At 39.8% G+C, this 27,463-nt stretch overlaps 1 protein-coding gene across 7 annotated transcripts in view; it reads right to left on the minus strand.

Moving 5' to 3' along the window:
- LOC105930934 (partitioning defective 3 homolog) overlaps nucleotides 1-27,463 on the minus strand; it is a 343,689-nt gene that overhangs the window by 159,994 nt on the left and 156,232 nt on the right. For 5 of the 7 annotated variants that reach the window (XM_012869384.3, XM_036138632.1, XM_021319926.2 and 2 more), the window contains 3 exons: nucleotides 22,903-23,042; nucleotides 21,628-21,756; nucleotides 16,697-16,732 (listed from right to left, as the gene is read on the minus strand). In XM_012869384.3, the coding sequence (XP_012724838.2) occupies nucleotides 16,697-16,732; nucleotides 21,628-21,756; nucleotides 22,903-23,042 (305 nt within the window). The remainder of the gene's footprint in view (nucleotides 1-16,696; nucleotides 16,733-21,627; nucleotides 21,757-22,902; nucleotides 23,043-27,463) is intronic. The other 2 variants (XM_036138633.1, XM_036138631.1) reach the window with 1 other exon arrangement.

Genomic DNA, 27,463 nt, shown 5'->3' on the forward strand with positions numbered 1-27,463 from the left:
TGCATACCCGATATAACTCAAGTACACCTCCACAGCTATACAGTCTAAATGTAAACTTTTGGTATCTGCGCAAAGCTGACATAAAAGAATATTTTTTGAGCCTCACCCAGTTTTTTACATAAACATTACAAAATACATCAAAAACCCTCTTTAAACCTAGCAGAAGCCCCAGATTTGATAGACCTACATCTTGAATGTAAGTGCAGCAAATGATTGAATCAGTTGAAGCATATTTTTACTCAGAGGTTTTAGTGAGTGATATGATTTTGGCACAATTTAGCCATTTGTGCACACCATAAAACCAATAAAATGAAGATAAAATTTGCTAAATTGTGTCCTTTTGTTTCCAATTAGAATAATTTGAATTCAAATAGACTTAACAAAAAAACAAAAACACATTGGAATTATAAACAAAATAAATATGAAGTCAAAACCTATTGAAAACAAACATAACCAGTTAAATCAACCCCACAAAAAGAAGTCAAGCTGCCTAGAACCACTCCCACAGCCTCTTTGTTCTGCAGAAAGTGACGGTGCCTAGGTGTTGTTTTTCTTTTAGTTTTTACAGATGTTCTACAAAACAACATTTGCAAACATAAAATAAGTAAAACATTAATGAAACAGCAGCTATGTAATGTAAAGTTGCTGGAAATAATGGTATAGCATAATAAATAATTAGTTTTAGAGGGGGAAAAAAAATCCAGATTGCAACTTCCTGTTTCAACAGGAAGTGCTGTCTTGCTCGTTGTGTATATTCAGCCTGGTGCGTATGAGCGCCCGGCACTCCTAGCTGTGTTTTTGCGGACATGCTCATATCTTACTGCATTGGGAACGGTGCTACAAGGTTGTGCAAACATCATTGGAAAGCCTCTAGTTTTTAGATGTTACTGGACATGACGGGTTCAAGCAAGAAGCTTTCTTTTGTAGTGCTTCTTTCACCTCGTGTGCTTTGTCTGAAGGAGCTTTGAATGTACTCACATGAGTTTAGTGAGATCTAAGACCATCAGTATATGTAAAAAACTGAGTTAGCAGCTTGTTGTAGCAACATTAAAGCCTTATCTTGTGAGGGATTTAGGAAAACATAAATCTACCATCTTTTACCTACGTTCAGAGATGGAAAAAATATTTAATCGCTTGCTCAGCCCGATATCATAATTTCTCAATTATTGAATCAAAATTCATACGAGTTTTCTGAAGAATTTAACTATAGAAACCTGAACATTGAAAGAATTAACAGTTGGTGTTTTTTTGGTTGTTGCCCTAATGCTTTTCAAAAAAATAAAAAAATACAGCTTTTGTTATAACAGTTTGTAAGGAAAAAAGTTGGCATTTATTTCTTACAAGCTCAATTTCCATTAAGTCTAAAGTTTACCAAGATCACAAAGTTGTTAGCTTATAGTTTAGAAGCATGACTCACTTGTTCCTTTACTTGTGACTTGTAGTTAACGTGACTTAATTAGTTAGCAGCTGGCTTGTAATTTATAAGCATGACTCAGTGGTTATTTAGCTGTTAGCTTACAGTTGGGAATTTAAATGATGACCCTGGTTTAGCTGTTAGCTTACAGTTGGGAATTTAAATGATGACCCTGGTTTAGCTGTTAGCTTACAGCTTATAACCAGAAGCTGGTTATTTAGTTCTTGGCTTTTAGTTTAGTTTAAAAGTATCATACAGCTATTAGCTGCATGCGCCATGCTTGTAGTTTACAAGTGTTAGCTCATAGTTTATAAGCATTCGTTATCGGTCGTTAGCTTGTAGTTTACTAGGGTTGATCAATCATAACTTGTAGTTTTCATGCACAGCTTGGTAGTTAAATAGCTTATGGCTTGTAGTTGACTAGGCTGACTTGGTAGAAAGCTGACAGCTTGTAGTTTAAATTAATAAATCTACTAGTAGCTGTTAACGTAAACTTATTGTATGCTTTCATGTTGAAATTTTGTATAAAGCCAGAACTGTACTACCGTCTTGGCCAGGGTCCTCCTGTAAAAAGCCTACTTTCTATCTTAAATACATAAAGATTAAATAATAAATGAAGTTTGTAGTTTACAAGCATGCCTTGGACTTCATTCAGCTTTTGGCTTGTAGTTGTAAAGCATTTTTAGCTTGCAAGCCTCTTTTTGTTGGATATCAGTCGGTGGCTTGAAAGCATGCGTCAGCTATTTAGATTACCTCTGGTTTGCAAAAATGACTCAGCGGTTATTTGTTAACTTACTAGTTATAAAACCATCAGTCAAGTTGTTTGTTAGATATACTAGCTAGATAACAATATATGAGCAGCTAGAATTAGCTCAGCTCTATCCTAGTCTCATGAACACACTTGCCAGAGCCTGAATAAGGACAACATGCAAACCTAACATCTTGCAAATATAGATTAGTAAAATAAAATATAAACCTACTGAAGACATGGGGTATTCCAGGCCCAAAATCACACAAACAAAATACTAATTAAACAATCAGAGGAAGAAAAAACAAAAGTGAAATTTACCATAATACTATATAAGAAGATTTGCAAAACTATTGGAAGTTCAACTTTTACCAATACAATAATGTTTTTGACAGGAATAACTTCCATATAAAAGATTAAGCTCTTTCCAGATGAGAAAACGTATTCTTCATTTTGTTGAGCAAAAACAGATCATTCAGCTGAACCTTTTAGATGTACATTAGGGTCACATATTCTAAATATTTCAAAGGATTTTATAATAAAAATGAAGGCAGGGGTAAAGAAAAAAGGGAGAATGGAGGAAAATGCTGCAAGGTAAAATTAAATTAAACGCAGCTGCTGGAGAGAAGCAAGACTGCACAAAGAGAAGCTGAATGAAGGTGAGGGGAGAGAGAGGAGTGACGTGCTGGAGAGATGAGGGACAGAGACAAGCACAGCGAGGGTGAAAAGGCGAGGAGGCGAGAAGAAACGGGTGAAAAGAACGAGAAAGTGCGAGCATGACAATGACAGAGCGAGCGGGCGAGTGAGTGTGAATGAAGGACCGCCAGAAAGGAATGAATCCACGGGGAACACAAAATGAGAGACACTACCATCCTTTCAGACTGAACGTATATATCTTTTACTTTGTCCCACCTTTTCCTTTCACAGCCTTCTATTGTTTTTATTCACCTGGCTCTTTTTATGCTACTTTTCTAACTTCTTCACTCTTTTTCTCAACTATTTCTGCTCATGTTCTTGTCACAACTTTCATCTCTACCTCTCTTTCTCTCTCTTTCTCTACAAAACTCCGTCCTGTTCTGTCGTAGTTATCATCTATACTTAAAAAAGTTATAAGATCAAACCCAAAGTCCTGAAAAGAATCTAAGCGTTCAGTGAATTAGCCCCAAAACCGTTATTATGTTCAATAAGTTCTGCTCCTTAAATATATAATTAATGTAGCTGCATAAAAGAAAAACTATGATAAAAGCCAGGACTAAACAGCTTTTTTTAACAGCTTGCTCAAATAAAAACAATACCATGAGTGTATTTCTGGCCCAATTTTAAAGCTTATAATAATTCAAAGTTTCAAGATTATCCATAATGGGAGCAACCAGTGTCTCCAAGAGCTTTTTTCTTCAAAGTGGCTGTGACAGGAGAGTAAAAAGTATGACGAGAGTTTAGAATAATCAATCAAAATGGAATAAAACATATTAAGCATTTTCTTTGTTCGGCTTTTCCTTTTTTAGGGGTTGCCACACCGAGTCAGTAGCCTCTATCTAACCCTACCTTCTGCATCCACCGGTAGTTGGTGTGAGAAGAGCTAGCAGGCCTGCTGTCTGGCAGCTCCAGCCGCAGCATCCATTCACCACTTTAGTCCCCATCCATCGTCTGGGCATGTCCCAATCATCTCAGTCTCTCTAGCTTTACCTCCATGACATCTGGCATGAGCTGTCCCTGTGCTGTACAAACTCCTGATCCTATCCACGCTCGTCATTCTCAAAGAGAACTTCGCCATCTTCATCTCTGCTACCTCAAACTCTGCTTCCTCAGTGCCAATGTCTCTAAACCAGACACCGCTGGTCTTATCGTCGTCTTGTCCACCTTTCCTTCCAGTCTCTCCGACACCCTTATCATGCAACACCATCTGACACTTTTCTCCACCCGCTCCACCCTGCTTTGACACGTTTTCTTCACCTCTTTTTCACACTCGCCATTGTTCTGGACTGCTGACTAAGTACTTAAAATCCTCCACCGTCTTTGTCTCTGCTAGCTTTAACCTCACGGCTCTACTTGGGTCCCTCTCGTTCAATCATCGCCGTGCTACGGCTAACCTTCATTCCTCTCCTTTCCAGGGCAAACCTCCATCTCTCTAGCTTTTCCGCCACCCGTTTCCTGCTCTGACTGCAGATCGAAATGTCATCTGCAAACATCGTAGCATGAATTTTAGAAAGAAAAACGACTGGCTTTGCATTTTTATTGGATAGTGTTCAATCAAAACGCGACGGTGTAATTGGCGGATGTCCAGCCGGTGATGAAGAGGCGAAATCGCAAAAGGTATTTATCTGACCTGCAATCAGTTATTCTGTACTCATAAGAAGTGAACTGGGAAGTTCGAGGAACTTAAATAAAAATGGGGAAAAAAAGCTTCTTTAGAAACAGTTTGGTGTTTTTATTAGAAGACTGAGTTTTCATCTGTTACCCAGCAGCCAGGATGGAAAGATGGAGGGATGGATAGAAGAACAAATTGACCGGCAGATGGATGGATTGATCAACAGACAGACACATTGGCAAATGGATGGCTGCATATAAGCCCTTTTACATGCAACATTTATTTAAGACCAGCAAAAAAAAAACAAAAAAAAAACAAAACACTGAAATTAGATTGAAACACTGTAAAAAAAATAAACAATATCTGGAAATACTAAATATTGCTGAAACTATTTTTTTCTTTGCCTTTCCAGGTCTGTAAAGTATACTCTTCCTGGCTGAGGAGGAACCCTGATTGTTTTTGAGTATTTGTGCTTCTGTTTCATCTCTTTTTGTTATATTGTTCCCTTTTCTTGTCAGCTGTTATGTATTTTTTTTTAGCTTTTAACATGTTTTATTGAGTAATACATCTTTCTGTTTTCATGAAATGTCCCGTAATGCTCTGAAATGAGGTTTATGTCTTTTTCACTTCATCTGAACATCTGAATCTTTCTGTATTTCGTTTCTTGATCTCTTGTACCCCTGATCCAGCTCTAATTTGAACATCTAATGCACGTCTCACACTCACAAAGCCTTTCTCCTTCTTTGTATTCAACAGGTGTCTCGGTTGTTAGCATTTCAAGAAATCTAACTTAACACCTCTCCACTTTTATCCTCCTCAAACACTTCCCTCCTCTATACTCTCAGTGCGTGAAATGATTAGGAGTTCGGCAGAAAACTCACACAGCCCGGACAATTTGATGGCTTCTGGAAAAGTTACTTGAACAAAATAAAAAAAAATAAAAAAGAAAGTAGGGGAATGAAGAGGGGAGGTGATTATTGCCGCGAGACAGAAAGAGACAATGATGGAGGTGAAAAGGAGGCAGTGAAGGGTGTAATTGGCGGAGAGAAGTCAAGCGTGGAGACCATTGTTGGCTGCTTACTGTAGCATCTATCTCCACATGTTCACGCTCGGATTCAGACTATTCAGCCGCTGTATTTACCGCCGCCGTTTCCATGCCTAGCCCCTCTCCTTAACCGTCTTACACACCGTGACTTCTGGACTGCCCAGGTTCATATATGGCCATTGTGGTTGCTCCGTCATCCATCTTTTAATTCAAGAGAAAATCTCCCATCTCGTCCTAATCCGTCCATCACTCTCTAATTCCTCTTTTCCACCCTCCACACCTCCCCGTCGTCACTCTCAGCTCTTGCTCGTTCCGCCACTCTCCCCTCACCTTGCTTCCTCTCTCCCAATCACTCTGATGCGCCTCGCTGTAGCTCCATGCTGATAGACCATGAATATCAAATACCTGCGTGATTGACTGGGCTGAGAGCAGCTCAGCGTGGAAGCAAGAGAGAAGAAGACAGCTTTTTTTTTTTTTTGTGCGTGTGTTTGTCAGGGTTCCTACATCAGGGGTGCTCAAACTTTTCGTGGCCAGGGACCCCTTAGCAGCGGTAAAACCCCTTTAGATTCCTCGTGTTGATGTTGTTGTTTTTTAAACAGCCTTTTTTGTACTGATAGATACATTAGCAATTATGTATGTTGTTAAAAAAATATGTACACTGCAAAAACGGATCTAAAAATAAGTAAAATGTTCTTAAAATTAGTGTATTTATCCTTGATTTGAGCAGGTAAATAAGATTATCTGCCAATGGAATGTGTATTTTGACCCCTAAAATAAGATAATTAGACATCCTGCACTTGAAATAAGATGATGAAGATGAGTTGTTCCTATTTTAAGTGCAAAAATCTTATTCCATTGGCAAATCATCTTATTTACCTGCTGAAATCAAGGACAAATACATTCATTTTAAAGAATATTTTACTTATTTCTAGTTCCATTTTTGCAGTGTAAATACACCTAATATTAGAGATTCGGTGGAGATTAGATCTAATCGACTTAAAAAAAGCTTTTGATACGGTGAATCACAACTTACTGATCTCACTGCTTTCATCATTTAATTTTTCGGAACGATCATTGTCTTGCTTGGAATCATATCTGAAAGATCGTGAACAATGTGTCGTCGTTAATAACAGTAAATCTGTATTTCGTAAAATAGTAACTGGGATCCCACAAGGAACTATCCTAGGTCCAGTCCTCTTTAGTTTGTATGTTAACAGTATTTCTGAAATCTGTCCTGAAGTTAACCTGCAAATGTATGCTGATGAAACCATTGTTTATACATCGGACAAAAACAGTATTGTAGTCAGTGAAAAACTTCAGAACAGCTTGCTGAGATTATCATCATGGCTAAATGACTCTTGCTTAACTCTCAAAACAAAAAAAAACTAAGTGTATTTGCTTTTCAATTAAGAAAATGTCATTACAGTCTTTGAATATTCAGATCACTGGGGTCCCTAATGAGCAAGTACCACAAGAAAAATATTTAGCAATAATTCTGGACGCTCAGTTAAATTTTAGGAGCCATGTTGATAAAATCAGCAAAGCTGTTAGATCTTACATAAGCTGTTATAAAATAATTAGGAATTGCTTAACACTTCACTGTACTAGCCAAAACATCCTTAAACCATTAGCAAGTCTTTATAATCGGGCTCTAAAGGTTTTATATCAAAAGCCAATCAGATTTCACCACTGTCACATTTTGGCTAAATTTGGCATTTTAGACTTTCCTAATTTGATAAATTAGAATCTTTTAAAATTGATTTTTAAGTGTTTAAATGGACATGCACCTACACCATTGAGTAATTGCATACAGAGAAATTGTAAGGTTCCCTTTCGCAGAACCACTTTTGCTCAAAGTGTCCTACATGTTTCTCATTTTAGAGTTCTGCACATTCTGAAACATTTGAATTTCCAAAGTTTTGCAGTTGTTTCACTGTGGCGGATAATTCTACAGTGTTCAATATTTATATATGGCACCAACAGAGGAATAAAAGAAGGTTGGATGGACGATGGAAAGGGTGGAGGATGGATAATCCAATCAATGAAGGATGGGTGAATGGACGAACAGACCGACAATCTAATGAATGGATGGAAGGAGGGCTGACAAATAAGTGGATGAACAAATATGGATGGATGCATAAACTAATAGTCAAAGGGATGAAAGAACGAAAGGGAGGAATGGATGGATGTGCAAACATGTGGATGGACAACCGGAGGGATGTATGGGTGAGCCAACATATGGACAAATGGGTGGATGAAACCTTCAGGCAAAGGGACAGGGAACAAAAGTACATATGTAAAGCCTAATCTCTTTTGTAACATATTCAAACATGAAAAATAAATCTCTAAATAGAATTCCATAGTTCAGATTTTTCCAGACACCGTCCTGCCTTTGCGTAAAAATAATACACAACTTATAGGAATAAAGCTAATGTTGATGTTCTAGCAAAATCAGAGGTCCCATCTGTTAAAATGTTAAAATGCTGGAGGAACTGGTAAGGCTCTCTCATCTGGAAAGAATACAGTTTTCACTAGCAAATAACTTAAAGCGATTCGATAGAACTTGGCAACCTCTTCGGCAATATATTGATAACTCTATTTGAAGAGAAATTGATTTGATTCCTCGTGGGACAAGATGCAAGTCCTAGGGAAAACGGTTGGGGGTGGGTCTTGAGAGTGTTCCTGTTTAGTTATGCCACTTTTGTTTTGTTTTTATTTTGTGTTGTCTTTATGTTTCATATTCACAAAAAAAAAGAGGACATATTTGTATTGTTGATGTTTCAATCTTTATGTCTGATTCCTCAATAAAACAGTTTGAAACAAAAATAAACACACAACTAAACTAAAATCCCTCCATAAATGACGAGACAACCATTTGGAGGAGGAACGATCTGATGCTCGCAAACACGCGGCCCCCTCTGGCTTTGGAGATCTAATCAGCCGCCCTCTTTCCATCTCTCTGCCGACCTCTAGAAAGCATTTACAGCCCGATCGGAGGCTGAGAAATCACACCAGCAGCTGCTACCAGTCCGTCCACATATGTGGGAGCCAATGGATGGTGCTACACGAGTTTGTTTCAGCCATGTGTTTTTGAGTTTGCAATGTGTAAGAGCCTTGAAGAGCGGGGAGTGTGTATGGGCCAGATGACAGCTTGAAGCATCACTTTAATTAACCAAAAAAAAAAAAAAAAAAAAAAAAAAGCCTGTTTTTTTGGGGTAAAAACTGACTCGACTCATCAGCGGGTCTCTCAACACAACAAAGCAGAAGCGGTATAGAGCTCTCTGTGAAGGAGTTGCCTGTCATTTATCACTGTTGCTACTCTAATCTGCAAAAAGTTACTGAACTCCAGCAACAAACGCCTACGCACATAAGGGAAATATCCACGTCTGTTCACGTCTCCCACTGACACAACCTGCTTCAATATTGATCGCATTAGCTCTGTTGCCTCCTAAAATCAACCATAATGATGTTTTTAAAGCAAATTTTGTTATAAACAATTAAAACCACCAGCAATATCTGTATACTGTGCAACTATACTTTCCTGAACCTTTAAGGCGGCCCAGATCAACAGTTTTTTTGGGCTTTTTAAAGGTCGTTCAAAGTTCTTCCTTAGACTTTGGCTGCTTTATCACCCATTTCCACTTAAGTAATCGACATTGACAGCGTATTGTATCTGCAGCAGATGAACTGTGACTAAAATTCCTCCTTAATAGCCAAAGCAGGACACTTTTTAATGCCAGAGTAAGCCAAATGCTAGAACTCAGGTACCTAATCAAAAACATTACTCTAAAAGTGGACAAGGATCGGGGTGAGAACACTGCAAAAAGTCAACTAAAAGTAAGCCAAATTTTCTTGAAATGAGTGTTTTTGTCCTTGATTTGAGCAATTAAACATGATTATCTGCCAATGGAATTAGTATTTTTACTCCTAAAATAAGATAATTAGATATATTCACTTAAAAATAAGATGATGGAGATGAGTTGTTCCTATTTTAAGTCCAAAAATCGTTTTCGATTGGCTGATCATCTTATTTACCTGCTCAAATCAAGCGCAAATACACTAATTTCAAGAAAATTTGTCTTACTTTTAGTTCTCTTTTTGCAGTGAATAAGTTAAAGAGTTACTCACCCCCCAAATGTCAGTGTTAGTGAGATTACGAACTGTATGAATTTTATTTAACATATAGCTAATGTCATTCTGACAAGTCAAAACTAAACTACAGATATCGCGCGGCTCTGCAGCCATTTGTCTGGATCGGCCCTTAAAACGACGATATTCTCCAGGCTGCCTCCTTGTCTGTAACAGGATGAACTCGGCTGTACTTTTCCTTTATAGACATAAAAGCACGACGTGAGTCAATTCCAGCAAAATCTTCTCGCTCTTCATCCTTGTCAGGGTCACGGACTGCTTTCAAAATATCAAACGTCCTCCAACGTCGCAATCAATAACATTTCTGGGAACCAAGGGATCCAACAGCGTCCGTGTGAAGCGCTGCCGTCGCTGTGGCGCCCCGTGTGTTGGGTCGTCACCGGGGTGGCGATGAAAGCCGTTAGTCGCCGTCGTCGGTCGCTCCCCGCGTGGCGAGCCCAAAATGTCCTCCGTCTTCTCAAACAGACGCTGATGGACTGGATATTCTTCAGCGTATCAAAATGAAATCCCCCAAATTAACATCCAAGCCGGTTGTTTTGTTTTATAAGCTACACTGCAAAAACTGAACTAAAAATAAGTAAAATTTTCTTAAATGAGTGTATCTGTCCTTGATTTGAGCAGGTAAATAAGATGATCTGCCAATAGAATAACATTTTTGCACTTAAAATAGGAACAACTCGTCTCTATCATCTTATTTCAAGTCCATGATGTCTAATTATCTTATTTTAGGGGTCAAAATACTCATTCCATTGGCAGATCATATTATTTACCTGCTAAAATCTAGGACAAAAACACACATTTTAAGAACATTTTACTTATTTTTAGATCTGTTTTTGCAGTGTAGAAATCGCGTGTAATGTTTCTTTCACTTCTGCATTGCACTATAATATGGGCTTCAGGTTGCTGCTATGTAAAAACACTGTGGGACACTTAAAGTGACCAGTTATGGTTGTAAAAACTCTTAAAAATAAATTAGCAGACATCTGCTCATCGTTTGCAGAGCGGTGTCCTGCGTGAGAACGACCGTTGCTGCTACTGTGCTTCTCTGCGTTCTGCAATGGATTAATTTACATATAGAATATGCAAATAAGCAGAAATGTGACATGAAACGATATTAAACAAAGAAGTAAATAAACTCAAATAAAAGTTAAGTATGAAAAAAAACAGGAGAAATGCATCATTTCTCCGTCTGCGCAACGCTTTGTGAAACGCAGCCTTGTATCAGTAACAGGTCAGCAACCAAACCCGCCATCATTTCTGCACAGTGCAACAGATTATTGCTCCATAAGAGCTTTGTGTGCGCGGAGAGGAGAGGAGATATGCATGTGTGACAGACAGCATCCTGGCACGATGTTGCTGCTCCGCTACTGCCGCTCCTCTTGATGGCTTCTCAACGCAGCATTGCAGTAATTTTCCATAAGCCTGTGTGACTAATGGCGTAAACAATGGGGCTGAATGTTCATGTTATGGAGCCATAATGGAACCATCAGAGCAGGGGGACGGGGAGACGGATGCCTTTGATCAGCTCCATTGTGGGAGCCAGGTGCCGGCGACAGGGATTTGTGTCTTAAGAGTGAGTTTTAAGAGCACTCTGACACAAAGAGATGCCAGAGAGGGGGGGGGGATAAAAAGAGACGAGGAGAAATAAGAAAAGAGATGCAGAAGTCGATGAGAAAGAGACAGAAGTATATCTGGCTAAGTGTTTCGTCTTTACAGGCCATTGGTGAAGCAATGGATCGCTAAAATGACTTCTAGTCTAATTCACGCAGCCACCCAAATTATCTCATTTCCCCTTTTCTTCTTCTACAGCATAGCGGGCAGCGTGTCGTCATGCAGCAGGTCCCTCAGTCAGCCAGGAGGACTCAAGACGCAACAGATAGGTCCAAAAGTTTAGAAAAAAGATCCCATTCTGACTTTTGACTGTTTCTATTTTCTCAACCTGGCAAAAAACGAACTTTGAACAAACTCAACAGGATTAGAAAAAAAAAAAAAACTTTCAGCAACACGAGTCTGAAAATGATCTGAAACACAAAACTGTTGGGTGGCATATAGTGGACCACTGCAGGGGTCAACGGAAAAACCTCATTAAACAACAACCCTTTTCCCACTTTGGTTCCTGTCTGAAGTCCAACTTTCAGCAGAACTTTCTCTCTCAGGCCAATCCAAAGAAATCCCAGCTGCTTAAAACACAATAAACTAATAATTAAATCCAAAAATACTTCATTAATCCCAACAGGAAATTAAATAAATGGAACACTGATATTAACTTCCTTAAAAAAAAACAAATAAAATCAACAGAATAAACTATCAAGTATATGTAATCAAATTGAATAAAGTAAATTATAGAAATACATTAATAAAATAAAATAATTTAAAGCGATATAGAAAAAACAGAAATTAAATTAAATTAAATTAAATTAAGTAAAAAAAAAGATGAAAAAGAAAAAAGCTGATATGGAATGAATCCATAATTGAAGATTAAGTAAAAAATCTTAAAAATTAGAGAAAATAAATCACAATAATATTTGTGATAATTGTACGAAAACTAAATGAAAAAAAAAAAGAATTTAAACAAGAAAAATTAAATAAAATCTTAAGACAAAAAATTTATAATTTTTTTATTAACTACTTATGATTTTTTGTATCGAATATAATCAGAACAAAAATCTAATTAGTATTTAAAAACTAAATTAATAAAAAGTAGAAAGACCAATTCTGAGCTTTAACTCTGCCCCTAAAATAATAAATATGACAATTCGTGTCTTTTTAATCTTTAAATAGGTTTGTCATTTGGGTGCTACCTTATTTAAGGCGTTTTTATGCCCTTTCCTGGCACATCTGGGATCTGAACCCGGACCCCAATATCACAGACGCACCCCCACACCACAAATGGACCTTTTAAATAATTTAAAATAAAATCAGTAAATACTTCTGGATTAAAAACCATTAATTTCAAACCAAAAACTTTTAATTTTCAACAACCTTTTGAAAAAATAAACATTTAAAAAGAAAAAAAAAAATCGCAGATCAATCAAAAATAAAAATTAATTACTGTTTGTAATGTCACCTTCTCTACTGGAAACGGCAGTTTCTTGTAAATAGGCGTCCATTAAAAGGCCTGTTTGGTCTGTTTGACACACGCTAACAAACACACCCCCAGTCCATAAAGCCGTACACCATCATGGTGCCTGCGCTGCCCTTATGGGCAGCAAGATGCTTCAAATGAGACGCCTGACAACGGATAACATCTGAATCCATTACGGTGGCTGATGTTCCGGGAATGGGAGAGGAGAAGAGAGACTCATCGGGATGTTTGGAGCTTGAAGCCAGGAAGGAGTGAGGGGGGAAAAGGGGGGGGGGGGGGGGGGGGTGAGAAGAGACAAACAGGGGGCAGAAGCTGTCTTGTTTGTGATTCTTTGTAAAATAATATCAACAGCGCAACACTTATCAGTAAACCAATCAAACTGTTAAAAAAACATTTCTATTTCATTCCTCCTGACCGCCAGAGGACGATGCTTAGCACCTGGATATCTACCGTATTTTTCGGACTATAAGTCGCCCCTGAATATACGTCGCATCAGTCAAATAATGCGTCATAAAGAGAAAAACATGCAAGTCATATCAGACTATTAGTCGCTTTAATTTAGAATTTTTTTTTTGCACAAATCAAGACTAAAACCTGACATTTAATGTGGTAAGCCAACGTATTCAATCACACAGCAGTATCCACAGCCGGCTGAATAACGTGGAAAATACCTGGGAGGATGAATGGGGTAAATTAGCCTAAAAAGCCAACGACTCCAACCTGGAAAGTTCTTAGCGCATGTCAGCGTAACGGCCCGTTACTGAACGTTGTCAAAATTACGCTAAAATTAGACCGTGAGAGCAATGTTGCTACGCGCTAAGCTAACAGCACGACACCCATGTTTCAGAGCAACATAAAGCTCATGTGCATCAGTGAAGTTGTAAACTGTCCATACACTGCAAAAAGGGAACTAAAAATAAGTTAAAAAAATTAAATTAATGTATTTCTCCTTGATTTGAGCAGGTAAATAAGATTATTTGCCAACGGAATGAGTAATTCTACCCCTAAAATAAGATAATTAGATATACTGCACTTGAAATAAGATGATGGAGTTGAATTGTTCCTATTTTAAGTGTAAAAAATCGAATTCCATTGGCAAATAATCTTATTTACCTGCTCAAACTCAAAGAAAAATACTCTCATTTCAAGAAATATTTTCTAATTTTTAGTTCTATTTTTGCAGTGTACAACAGAGCTGCAAGCTAGCGCTAGCTGTTATTAGCTTCATGGTGTCGAAAAGTTTTCAGAAAGAACCAATTTAACCCCGTTTGCTGTTGATTGGAAAGAAGCATTACCTTATTTAATTTAATCACAGCCCTTATCTAAAGCTTACTAACACGTTACTCTCTTTCCTTATTCTAAATTGTACAATCACCTAATTACCTAAATTCTCTGTGTGAGATTATGTTACTGTAAGAAAAGATGAATTTGTTTTTTTTGTTTTTTTTACATCTTTGCCGGCAAATATAATGATTAGAAGTTTCAGAATGTACCGTTGCGTACAGACATACAGATTGCAAAGCTGGAGTTAGTAGGGTTGTAGTTACAGCGCCGGGACCGACATGGAGCCGACATGTTCAGGTGCAGCAAAATAAACAGAAAATGAGTGTTACAGTGATGTAATATCTGACGGTGTGTTTGTGTGCAGCCATTTTAAAGCAGCTGCCGCTGATATATGTCATCTCGTCTGAACACGCACCAGCTGCCGTCACAGAACCAGTAATGTCCTGCCATAACACTTCGTCATGACGAGCATCATCCGCACAGCTGGCCGATACAACCGCCAATCAAATTAACGGGCCAATTAAACATCTAATGCGGCACGCAGAACATAACCAATTACCTGCAGTCGGCCAGATGCAACCTGGAAGGTAGAGCCAGATGTGAGGAGCAGTTGTTAAATTACGAGTCCTGTCTGGATGTAAAATGAGAATTGTGGAAATCTGAAGGGCTTTTGAAAACAAACCGTAAAGGAGAGAGTATGAGCTTTTAATGGCCAATTCAGTGGAAAAAAGGTTTAAAAATAATGTTAGGGTTGCGGAAGCCGGACCAAAGATGCCATAATTTGAATTCCCTGAGAATCTATTCAGTCGTTCCGCATGCCGTTAAGTTTCTCCATCTATGTCTGTACTGTTTCTATTAAATTGAGGTAATGCCTGAATCCTCCAATTTAGAGCTTTTCTGAGGACCTAACAAAATGTCCTTGTAAAACGACAAGTCTTGTTAAAGCCACTTTTATTCCAACATTTGGCAGCTTTGATTCGTCAAAGTGCAAGAAGCACATGACCTTGACAGTTGCCATGCTCCAAATGCCGCTCAACCCATGTATAAACTCTGATTCAGCCAATTTAAAAACAAATCAGAAAGCTTTAAAGCAGCAATACAGTGTTGACATTTTTTAAAACTAGAGATGTCTCTCTGAAGAGAATGTCCTAAAAATGTGGAAAAGCTTTCATAGCATTTCTGCCGCATTACACGTCCTCTTCCGATTGGTTACTGAGTCCCTCGTGATGACTCCTCCAGAAAGGCTGAACTCAGACTAAACCTCTGTACAAACTGGAGGTTTGGACGCAACCACTTCATAATCACACAATCATTTTCTTCAGGCATTTCCTGTTTTGTAAGTGATCAGTCTGTACCAGCAATCTCGTACGGACCGAAAAGCCATCTGTCTCTCCCACTGAGAGAGACTTAACTGACCCAGTGAGCCATTCTTTTCAGTTCTTCTGTGGCGATCCGGTGGCTTAAAGTTGAAGGATCAAGTCGGGTTAAAAACCTTGGAACTGGGTGATAAATTCTACTCTGTCTTGCCAAAAGTATTCGCTCCACTGCCTTGACTCACACATGAACTCTAGTGACATCCTATTTTTAATCCGTAGGGTTCATTAGGACCTTGGTCCACCCTTTGAAGTTAATTTTACACTAGTATTGTGCCTTTCTACACTAGGCACAATACAGTCAAACCAGTACCGTTCTAGCAAACTCCAAACCAAGACTGGTCCATGAGATTGCCAGAAGGAGAAGAAAGATTCATCACTCCAGAGAACGTGACTCCACTGGTCTAGAGTCCAGTGGAGATGAGCTTTACACCGATGCATCCATTCTTTTGTATTTTGTGATGTGTGGCTTGGATGCAGCGGCTCAGCCATGGAAACCCATTCCATGAAACTCTCTAAGCTCTGTTGTTGAGCTAATCTGAAGGCCACTTTAAGTTGGGAGGTCTGTAGCAATTGACTTTGCAGGAAGTTGGTGACTTTTGCCCACTTATGCACCTCAACCACTTCCTGGTTGAGTTGCCGTCTTTCATAATCACTTCCACTCTGTTATAATGCCACTGAAAAGTGACCAGAGAATATTTAGGAACTAGAAAATTTCACGACTGGTATTGTTTCACAGATGGAGTCCTATCGCAGAACAGAGTTTGCTGAGCTCCTGAGAGCGACCCGTTCTTTCACAAATCTCTGTAGAAAGCCTGGGTGCTGAATTTTATACACCTGTGATCAAGAAGTGATTGAAAGACCTGATTAAAGTCTCAACAACATGAACACAAACGGTTTTCCAGAGACAAGAAGGTCAAGTCGACATTATACCGAGCCAACAAGTAAAAGCTAAATTATTTTTGCCTCTCTAAACCCAAAGACAAATAAAGCTCTTTGGGGAAATCCGAAGCAAATTATCCTGCAACGGAGCTTCGGCGCCCCACGCACCCTGATCAACCGTTAAAGGATGATTTGTTGAGGCAACTTTGGATGGAGATTAAAATCAGATTTACAGACTAGCACTTAAAGCCTGAATGCATGCAAAATGGGATGTTACGATCCCAAACGGGTGATAGCACTTAATGCCCTTCCCAACAGGAATAAAGAACATTTATGCAAAGAGATGCCGGAGATAAATCCAGAAGCAGAAAGGTGAAAGCAATGGGTAGTGTTGGGGCGGAGTCTTACCACGTCTCTGAGGGATTGCTTCTGAGGCTCAGCGCTCTAGAGGATGTGGAGGGAGAGGGGAGTGGGGGGAAGGGGGCAGAAGAACCAAAAGCAGTCAACACACATATTCATTAACTGAAAAAGGTACAGTTTGATCACATAAATAGCTGCAGAGGGGGGGGGATGATGAAAACATGAAGCGGTCTCACGAACAAATGGGCATGCAGAAGATGGAAATGATGACCCTCAGCTGACGGATTGGCAGCGGTTGCTCTGTTGTTTAAAATCGGCCTTAAATGCTTCACTATGTTATAGAAATAACAGTCAATTAGGTGTGAGTTGTGACGCGAGGAACCAGTGGCCTGTTTTCATATGACTCACAGCCCGGGGTGCTCTGCCACCGCAGGGCAGCATGAAAAACAAACAATGTGATTAGCTCCACCCTGTGCAGTGCTACATAAGATCTATTTCACTGCTTATAAGGAAATTTTCTACAGTGAACTTTTTTTTTTTTTTTTTTTTTTTAAAACTGTTCGAAATTTATGAAGACCTTGTTTAATTTACAAAGAGTAAGAAACACAGCCTGTTCAGTGCTTTTTTGGCAATTGGACCGGCTGTATAGTTGTTACCGTACTGAAATGTCAAACTCAATATCGATATAGAGAAAGAAATTTGATACTCAAAATCATTTTCAATACCATGGGGACAAAAAAAAAGGACAAATAATTAAAGACAAAACATATTTTTACTAACACGGCACACTCCTTCTTAACAGAACTACAGATGCTAAGTTTAATAAGTGTGCAAACAAATGCTAAATAAATAACCCAAATATAACATAATTCCAAAATATTTTAAGATGGACTGAGGTATTATTCTTTTAATCAATGTGCAGATGATAAAGAAATTATCCATGAAGTTGTTTCGTGACGGACGAATTGTGGATTTAGCTGCATGAGACGTTGCGTGAACCCAAGTTTTCAGCTTCTGGTGACTTGGGGTCATATTTTCCCTGCTAGTCAAACAGAGTTGATAAAGTTGGTAAAAATGTAGTTGTTGCAGCAGCAGGACGGGTTTTCTCTGCTTTAGTCCTAAAAAAGAACACTTACATATTTGAGTAACGTTAGCTAGCTAAAGGATGCTAGCCGCGGCTATTGGTGAATAACAAAAACATTAATCGAGCAGCTAGCTAAACGCTGCTAGCGCGGCCTAGTAGCATGCTAGTCACAGCTAATCACACGACATTAATATGGACCACCAGATGGGCTAAAATCACTTTTGCACACAGGCGCGTCAAGATCTGTGGGTTCCCCTTCTTCATTTGCCTTTTATGCAAAATGTTTAGTTTTGACACCATGCCAAATTAGCTTTGAATTCAGTGTTTGAGTATCTATATTTTTGACAACCCTAATCAGCTGTGTAGGAGCAAGGCAAGGCAAATTTATTTGTATAGCACAATTCAGTACAGAGACAATGTAAAGTGCTTTACATGATTAAAATACAGGAAAATAAAACAAAATATAAGCAAGTAGGAATAAAATGTAGAACCAAAATAGAAACATTAATAAACAGTTGGACTAAAAAAGTTGAACTAATGCCGTTTCAGTAGCAGGCCCGCAACCTTGAAGGAGTCGGACAGCTTTTCTAAACCTCCAGCCCTCGGATCTCTCCTCTGGCTTTCACAAAATGCTATTGCTTCCATTATTACATTGGTTTTAACTTTGCCGGTGTGTTCTTATTCATGTGCTCTCCTCACAATCACCACATCAGCAGGTTAAGCAGATCTAAACTAACATGCAGAGATGATGGTGCCAACAGCCACGCAACAGCTTACCCCTACATTTCTGCAGCTCTCAGACCACATATTCACTTAAAAGTCATCATTTAATTATTTTTTTAGCCTTAAACTGAGTAGAGAATGAGACCCTGTCGTTTTTTTGGTTGTTTTATGAATAGTTTTTATTGTATTTCATGTTTTCTTTCATTCTGTATTTATTGTAGTTTGGTCAAAATGCTTCCAGCTGATGAAAATGACCCGGAGGAGCTCGCAGAAATCCCCCCTCCAAACGACACGCAGTTCATGCTGCTCTGTTTTAGTCGGAGCGTACTGCAACCAAGCTTCACGTCTGCTGCTTCACAGACAAAAAGGCTCATTTTGTTTGGTGGGAACGGATTTGTTTCAGCTAAACTATAAGAGAACAAAATACACCGAGGCATTCCTGGCAGCCATGACGCCCACACACAGACTGAGAGAGGCTTGCGCTGCCTGATCCCGTTCCCATCCTTCTCCAAGCAGCCGATACAAAGACTACGGTTGTTGTTTTTTTGCTTTGTTTTACAGTTTGTTTTGTTGCCTGATTTCATTATGCAATCCTTTCGTTATGCAATGGTGAATACAGTGAAGTTGGACCGAATCATTCAAAATGAAGTGAATTTGAGCTACACTGAAGTATTTCAGATGAAGGCAGCAGTCTTGGCGGTAACTGTACACTAAAAATAAATATTTTATGGATCTTTTTTTTTTTTGCAACAATGCAACAGTAAAATTAAAATCAGCTAAATTACATAGAGATAATTTCACATGTGCTATTGTTTTGTCATTTTTCATCAGCTTTGAAAATAGCTTTGGCACAAACAGTTAAAGCTTGAGGCATGTGCCACCTGTGGCGGTAATATAACAGCTGCTGATTTAATGTTTTCATTACTCTGCATTAGGGATCATTTATTAGACTTACTGCTGGTTCATTCAAATCTAGGATTCAGCCAGAGGTTTACATCCACTCATCATGAATATCATATTTATTGTGTGCTTTTAATTATTCGCAAACATTCTTTTTCCCAGATAAAATAACTTAGCAACAGGAATGTGAATGATTTTAATCCACGTGGGGTGAAGATAATACACAAAGATTCATACACCTAAACAAGACTACAGCCTGTTACCGTCTGGTTAATGATGATGATAATTTATCAGATTATTACAAAATGGGAACATGTATGGGGTCATTTGTAAACTACTGTAAAACAGCTATGAAGCACAGTGGTGGTAGCATCATGATGTGGGGCTGTTTCTTTTAACCTTGCCTACAAGCTGAATTCTCGCTTTATTTGCACGTTCACATACATATTAGAGTCCTTCTGTTGCAGCTGCCACTTCAACTGTTTGTGACGATGGCCAATCACGGTGCAGTATTATGGTTTAAGGTGGGACGTACAGCTGTTCTGCGCCCAGGGAGCAATCTGGGGTTAAGGGTCTTGCTCAGGGACCCAGAGTGCAGGCAGTGGGTATCAAACCGGGTACCTGCTCTAACCACAAGGCCACCATCCCGCTAACCAGTGGATTGACAGGGAAATAAGACTGTTTTTAATGTTTCTACTAGAGCCATGTAAACAGAGATAATAACTTAAACGTTGTCATGTAGATGTGTTAACAGAAATGATAAAAACAATCCCATTTTTTTTAATGGATCATTATCACGTAAACAGGGCCTGGCTCTGGGTCTCAGTAAGACGTGTGCTAAAAGGAGAAACTGAGGAGTTAGATGGGAAAGAATCAATACTAATGGGATGCAGACATGGAGAGTTGGTGCTCGGCAACAATTTCTGACTCTTTATGCTTCCTTTAGCAAAAGCAGTTAAGCCTTAATATGTTATGCTAAACGGTGTACTTTTTTTTTTTTTTTAATCTGGCAACGTAAACATATTGTCTTTAAAATTACTAAATGCATAATCCGGAAAGGCGTAAATTTATCAATAAATCACCAAAAGCAGCCTAGATGATTTTCTAAACATCCACAAATTTATGGGCTGGAATTTTGAGAACTCAGTTTCTGAGCTCAGGGTGAAATGATGGATGGATGGATGGATGGATGGATGGATGGATGGATGGATGGATGGATGGATGGATGGATGGATGGATGGATGGATGGATGGATGGATGGATGGAAGAAAGACTGGATGGATAAATGGATGGATGGATGACAGATTGAATGGATGGATGAATGGGTGGATGGATGGAAGAAAGACTGGATGGATAAATGGATGGATGGATGGATGGATGGACAGACAGATGGATGGACAAATGATGGATGGATGGATGGATGGATGGATGGATGGATGGATGGATGGATGGAGGGATGATGGATGGATGGATGGATAGATGGATGGATGGAAGACTGGATGGATGGATGGATAATTGGATGAATGGATGGATGGATAAATGGATGGATGGATGGATGGATGGATGGATGGATGGATGGATGGATGGATGAATGGGTGGATGGATGGATGGATAGGTAGATGAACTACCGTCTCAGATTTGTCTCTTATTAACAAACGGCACAGATAAGTCACTGGTTGGAGCAGCTGATCTCTAGGAATTCATCCGTTTCCATTAGTGCTGGAAATCCTCTTTGTTTCCCTTCTTAAGTATCCAGACCTGGAAAATACTTCAGAACCAACAAGTAAGAACCCGGGACAAAGATCTGCATCTCCCTGCAACGCATAACGTGAGGCCGGTGCTTGATTGATATTCAAGAGCAGCTTGTTTTTTTCGCCTCCCTTTCCTGAAACCTGGCCGGCGTCTGTCCGCTCGTTCCCACATCAATCAACCCGCGCGTCAGCTCAGGGGTAAAAAAACACACAGATGGAGACGGAAGCAGAGAGACAGAGAGGGAAATAAGCTGAGAGGGAAAGGTGAAAGATAAATATAAAAAAGACTGAAGATGAAGAGGCAGGTTGGCCTCCTTGGAACACAGACGAGTGCAGCGACAGAGCAGGACAATCGATCGGCATGCTCGGATGAAGCCATGAGTAAACTCTGAGCTGAGAAGCCGCGAGGAGCCGCGATTGGCTGAGAAGAACTGTGGGCATAACCGGCAGCGATGGACAGATGTTCATGCAGAGAGGAGCTGAAGGGATGAAGAGCAGCAGGAGGAAACTGACTGACTTACCACTTCTCGGGGGAGGAAGGTGTCCTCCTGGCGTAGAACCAACAACCCCACACCACCACCCATAGGCGTGTTCCTGAGCAACGAGACCACCTCCTCCTGGGTCCGCCCGTTCAGGTCCACCCCGTTCACCTGAAGCAGACACAGCGACTCTAAGTCTTTGCTTTAATTTCATTAAACAGGTTATGTTCCTGTTGTTTTCCATTTTATGTAACTTTATCTACGCAGAACCTGGGCGGACTAAATACACACACTACAAAAAGGGATGTAAAAGTAAGAAATTTGTGTATTTTTTCCTTGATTTAAGCAGGTAAATAAGACTATTTGCCAATAGAGTGAGTATTTTTACCCCTACAATAAGATAATTAGACATCCGGCCCTTGAAATAAGATGATAGAGATGAATTGTTCCCATTTTAAGTGCAAAAATCTTATTCCATTGGCAAATAGTTTTATTTACCTGCTTAAATCAAGGAAAAATACACTAATTTCAAGAAAATTTGACTTACTTTTAGTTCCCTTTTTGCAGTGCATTTTCTGACACATAAAGGGCCTAAAATGTACTTAAGGGTTTAAAAAAGTAGATTCGGCATGATATGTCCCCTTTAACAGCGCGACGTTGTTGATTTATGCCATTCATGAATAAAAATCAACTGAAATGGGGATTTTTATTTTATTTTATTTTTTTTAAACCATCCCATCAAACCCGTCAGAAAGTAAAGTAGAAATTGAATTTTCTCCTATTTGTGGCTGAAAGAATCTGAAATACAGCGCACCAGACAGAGGAAACAACTCAAGCTATCCCATTTAGGCAGGATTACAAACTTGATTTGTACAATAACAGCTTTTTAAACATAAAAAATAAGAAAAGCAGCAGATTTTGTTGGTTTTCTTATCCCAACTGTGGGCAGATCCCTCAGCTTCAGATTCACTGATGAGCCTGTGACTCGAGTCAGGACGCCTGAGCCTTGCGCTGAAATAATCCTTTATGCAAATGACTTGCAGAGAAGGGTGATGCAACATCAGACGCTGCGGCGCTTGTTGCCGCACAAGAGTTTTGGGAGCGCGCTCTTTGATTTCTGAACAGGAGGCAGAATTTCCATATAAAAAAAAAACGGAGGAACTTTAATTAACTGGCTCCGCTTGGAAGTTAAACAGATGGCAGACACGTTTGACTGATAAGTGGGTGCAACGCCGAGAAACTCGTGTCGCACATTAAAGATCAGGGGCCTGAACCCCAAAGAAGCAAAAAGCAGCACCGCAACGCTCGCTGTCTTACCTCCAGCAGCCGGTCACCTGCCTTCAGGCGGCCATCTTGGATGGCCGCTCCCCTGGGGAGAATGTTCTTGACGTAGATCGGCGCGGAGCCCCCGATGGGAACGTCGCGGGACGTTATGCTGAAGCCGAGGCCCTCGGGGCCTTGAAGGGAAAACAAGAGGGAAAAAAAAAAAAAAAAAAAAAGACAGGAGGTTTAATTGACGGGATTTGGTTTGATCTGCAGGCGAAAGCTTGTAAGAAAGCATTTAGATCCAACTGGCAGGGCTGTCGTGGATCTGATGTAAGGAGAGGGCAACAATGCGGATGAACGTGTGTGTGTGTGGGGGGGGGGGGGGATTGGCAGGGAATGAGAAGGAGAACACATGTATCTGGGTAATTACATCATATGTTTACAGGAAGTAGCAGCCGGGAGTGTTAAAAAGGCTGCCACGTATGCTTTAGCTGACATATGTAAAGAGTTAACGGATCTTTATCTACGTTTACTCTGTCATCGTAATCATATTCAAATAAACAGATTCTGCTTGTAGGTCTTTGTTATTGATAATAAGTTCAAATAACAAGTTTAACTGTCTATCAGGCAGATTTCAATATACATTAAATTATGTCCTGGAAATCACTAAACCTACCAGAGATGTGCTACACGTTTGTTTGTTTTTACCAGAAAGAAGTGAAGGACACTAGGCAAGGAGAAAGGAAGGACAGGGAGAAATAAAAAAGCAAGGATACAGGGGAAGGAAGAAATAAGGACACAAAAGAGGAGAGGATGTAGGACAAGGAATGAAGGACAGATAAGAGAGGGGAGCAGAATAGGGAAAGGAAAATACACACGGGCACAAATAAGAAAGGAAAGAGGAAAGGAAGGAAGGATGCAACATATTTTCCTTATTCCTACTTATCCAGACCTGTGAAATAAAGCAGCTGTTCTTTCTCAGACTGACTGGGAATCCTGCTACTAACCCCATCATATTCAAATAAACAACTCCTGTTTGTAGGTCTTTATTATTGGTAATAAGTTTAAATAACAAGTCCTCACATGTTTAACTGTCTCCATCTACAACAAATTATGTCCAGGAAATCACTAAACCTACTAGAGATGTGCTACACGTTGTTTTTTTTGTGTTTTTTTATATAGAAGGAAGGAATGAAGGACAGGAAAAAAAGAAAAAAAGCAAGGATATAGGGGAAGGAAGAATTAAGGACACAAAAGAGGAGAGGATGTAGGACAAGGAAAAAATACTGGGAAAAGGAGGACAGACTAATGGAAGGAAGGAGGGATAAGAAAAGAGAGAAGAGTAAGGAAAGGAAAAGACACATAGGTACAAATAAGGAAAGAACTAAGAAAGGAAGGAATATTCTCCTTTTTCTTACTTATCCAGACCTGTGAAATACAGACAATGTTCTTTCTCAGACTGACTGGGAATCCTGCTACTAGCTACAACACTGATTAACCTGCAAACACTGTATATATTTTAGTTTGATCATTTAGAAACAGAATATTTTCAAAGAGAGTGAAGATCCTATTTATGATTTCTGTTTATGGGTAATTGTGCTTTGATGTCCCCCTCCCCCCCCAAAAAAGGTTTGAATCTATGAAAATTATTCCAAATGCTTCCACCTTCTCTCCTATTTTTCCTTTAATGTCCCTTCATCCTCCAACTTGAGTGCATCCCCGATGGGATTTACAGTAAGTAACTAGAGGAGGCGGGACCACTGCTTGTTAGACTTAAGTATTTATGCCCGTAATTCAACAAGAGAGCAGCTTTTGTGAATGTGACCGGATGCTGTAACGTCTGATCCATCCACAGCAGCCTGAGGAACGTCTCCTGTAAAAACCTTGATCCTATAAAAACTAGAACCCGGTCCAGGTGCAGCCGTGTAAACTCATTGTTAACAGGGAGTTTGCTTAAAGACGCTCCTCGCCGTATCAGAGCGCTGCCCGTAATCCCAACGCCGGTAAAACACTTCACCGTTCTGTTTCACATCCTCCCACTAATCCCCCCCCCCCCACACACACATTGACGAAGCAATCAACTTCCCGCGGGCAGACGAGAAGCGCGGCAGCTTCCTCCGGTACAACCTGCGCAGGGTTTCCCGGCGTGAAGCGAAGAGGAGGATCTGTGAGACTCTCGTTAGCGTGATTAGGACACACCTGAGCGACTCCCAGCACAGAGACGGACACTTTGGTCGATTCCGACGCGCGGCGGGATCTACGAGGAGACCGGCGTCTGATCCGGAGGCCGTAAACAACGCAGGAGTTTTAAGCCGCGCTCAGAGCCGTGGGCTTACGTCGGCACTCGAAACAAAACGAGGAGAGCCAAAGCATTTCTAGGGAGCCGACGTTAATCTCCAACAAAGAGGACGGAGTGACGGATGACAGCATCTCTGAACGTGAAAACACGGCAGAGCTCACCGCACGTGAAAATGAAAGGAGAGAGACGCAGTGCATGTGGCACACGCCTGCTTTCTTATCACTACTACTACTACTACTGATACAACAAATACTACTACTACTATTGATACTAATACTACTGATACTACTATTCAACTGGTTTAGCTCTTTCATAACATTCTTCTAATCCTTTAGATGTTGTCCTTTCATGTTCAAGTAAGTTTTTCGTTTTTTACTCCCATTGAAATGAATGCAGATTCAAATTTTTTATAATTTTACCTTCAAATTCTTCTAATTGTTCAAATTCTTCTGATACAACTGATATTACTACTACTCCTACTACTACTGATACTACTACTACTTTTACTACTATAACTACTCCTACTGATACTACTACTGATACTACTACTACTACTGATACTACTACTACTTCTACTACTATAACTACTACTACTGATACTACTACTACTGATACTACTACTACTGATACTACTACTACTTCTACTACTACTACTACTACTACTGACACTACTACTACTTCTACTACTACTACTACTGATACTACTACTACTTCTACTACTACTACTACCGATACTACTTCTACTACTGATACTACTACTACTTCTACTACTATAACTACTACTACTTCTACTGATACTACTTCTACTACTACTACTGATACTACTTCTACTACTGATACTACTACTACTGATACTGATACTACTGATACTGATACTGATACTACTACTACTGATACTGATACTACTGATACTGATACTACTACTACTGATACTACTACTACTGATACTACTACTACTGATACTACTACTTCTACTACTACTACAAATTCCTTCAAATTCTTTAAATTCCTTCAAATTCTTCAATGTTTTATAGCTAGTTTTTCTCTTCTGCATGAATCTTCTGCAGGAATCTTCTCCTCAAATCATTCTGCAGATTAGCATTCTCACTCGCTGTTACGCAGGAACAGCTTTTTCTAGTTCTCTTTTCTGACGCTCTGGGTCGACTCGGGCCCAATGAGAGCGGACAGATCTGCGTGAGATTTGCAACGACAAACACACGCCGCAGCCCCGTCAGACTGCCTTCAGGGACCGGCGGCTGCTTAGCAACAAGCTTTCTGGCGCCAACACCTGGAGTCCTGCTGGCAGCAGATCAGGCCACCTGGGCCCGCCGTCACTCAGAACCCACACCGCAGAGAGAGAGAGAGAGAGAGAGAGAGAGAGAGAGAGAGAGAGAGAGAGAGAGAGAGAGAGAGAGAGAGAGAGAGAGAGAGAGAGAGAGAGAGAGAGAGAGACAGAGACAGAGAGAGAGAGACAGAGAGAGACAGAGAGAGACAGAGAGAGAGAGACAGAGAGAGAGAGAGAGAGAGAGAGATAGAGAGCTCCTGAAATCCTCGGTCCTGACCCCCACCGCGCCTCAGTTTGGTTCATTGTCCAGGTTCTGGAGGTCTGCATCAACGGGTCTCACTTTCAATTCGATTCAATTTTGATTTGTATAATTTGTATAGCGCCAATTCATGAAACATGTCATCTCAAAGCACTTTCCAAAGTGAAATTCAATCAGTTTATGCAGATTGGTCAAAAAACGTCATATATAAGGGAACCCAGTTGATTGCATCAGAGTCTCGACAAGCAGCATCAGCTTGGCTAGAAGTGCCAGAAGCCTGGCATTATGGCAGTTCTCTAGTTTCCCATCAGTAACATGTCTTTGCACAATTGTTATAGTTGCTGCTCTAGAGATAATGGAAGAAATAAAGCATACAGAGCATTTGTCAATGCACGGTAAGCCTGTTTGCCTGCATCCTCTCATTAATGCGCTGAGACCGATGGGAGGCACAGAAAACATCCCGGAGTTCAACGCCGGCGCTGCTAAATGGCCCAGAAAGTCAGCTAGAGATGCGCTGTTCAGCAGCTCAGACTATTAGAAAGATCTAAAATTACCAACTGTTGAATCTTTACTGCGTTTTTCAAGATAATCTTCCCGTTCACATAAAAAGAAAATAATACACTGCAAAAACGGATCTAAAAATAAGTAAAATGTTCTTAAAGTTAATGTATTTATCCTTGATTTGAGCAAGTAAATACGATTATCTGCCAATGGAATGAGTATTTTGACCCCTAAAATAAGATAATTAGACATATTGCACTTAAAATAA

The sequence above is a fragment of the Fundulus heteroclitus genome, chromosome 6 (assembly GCF_011125445.2).
Source record: "Fundulus heteroclitus isolate FHET01 chromosome 6, MU-UCD_Fhet_4.1, whole genome shotgun sequence".
In the NCBI taxonomy this organism is placed as follows: domain Eukaryota; kingdom Metazoa; phylum Chordata; class Actinopteri; order Cyprinodontiformes; family Fundulidae; genus Fundulus; species Fundulus heteroclitus.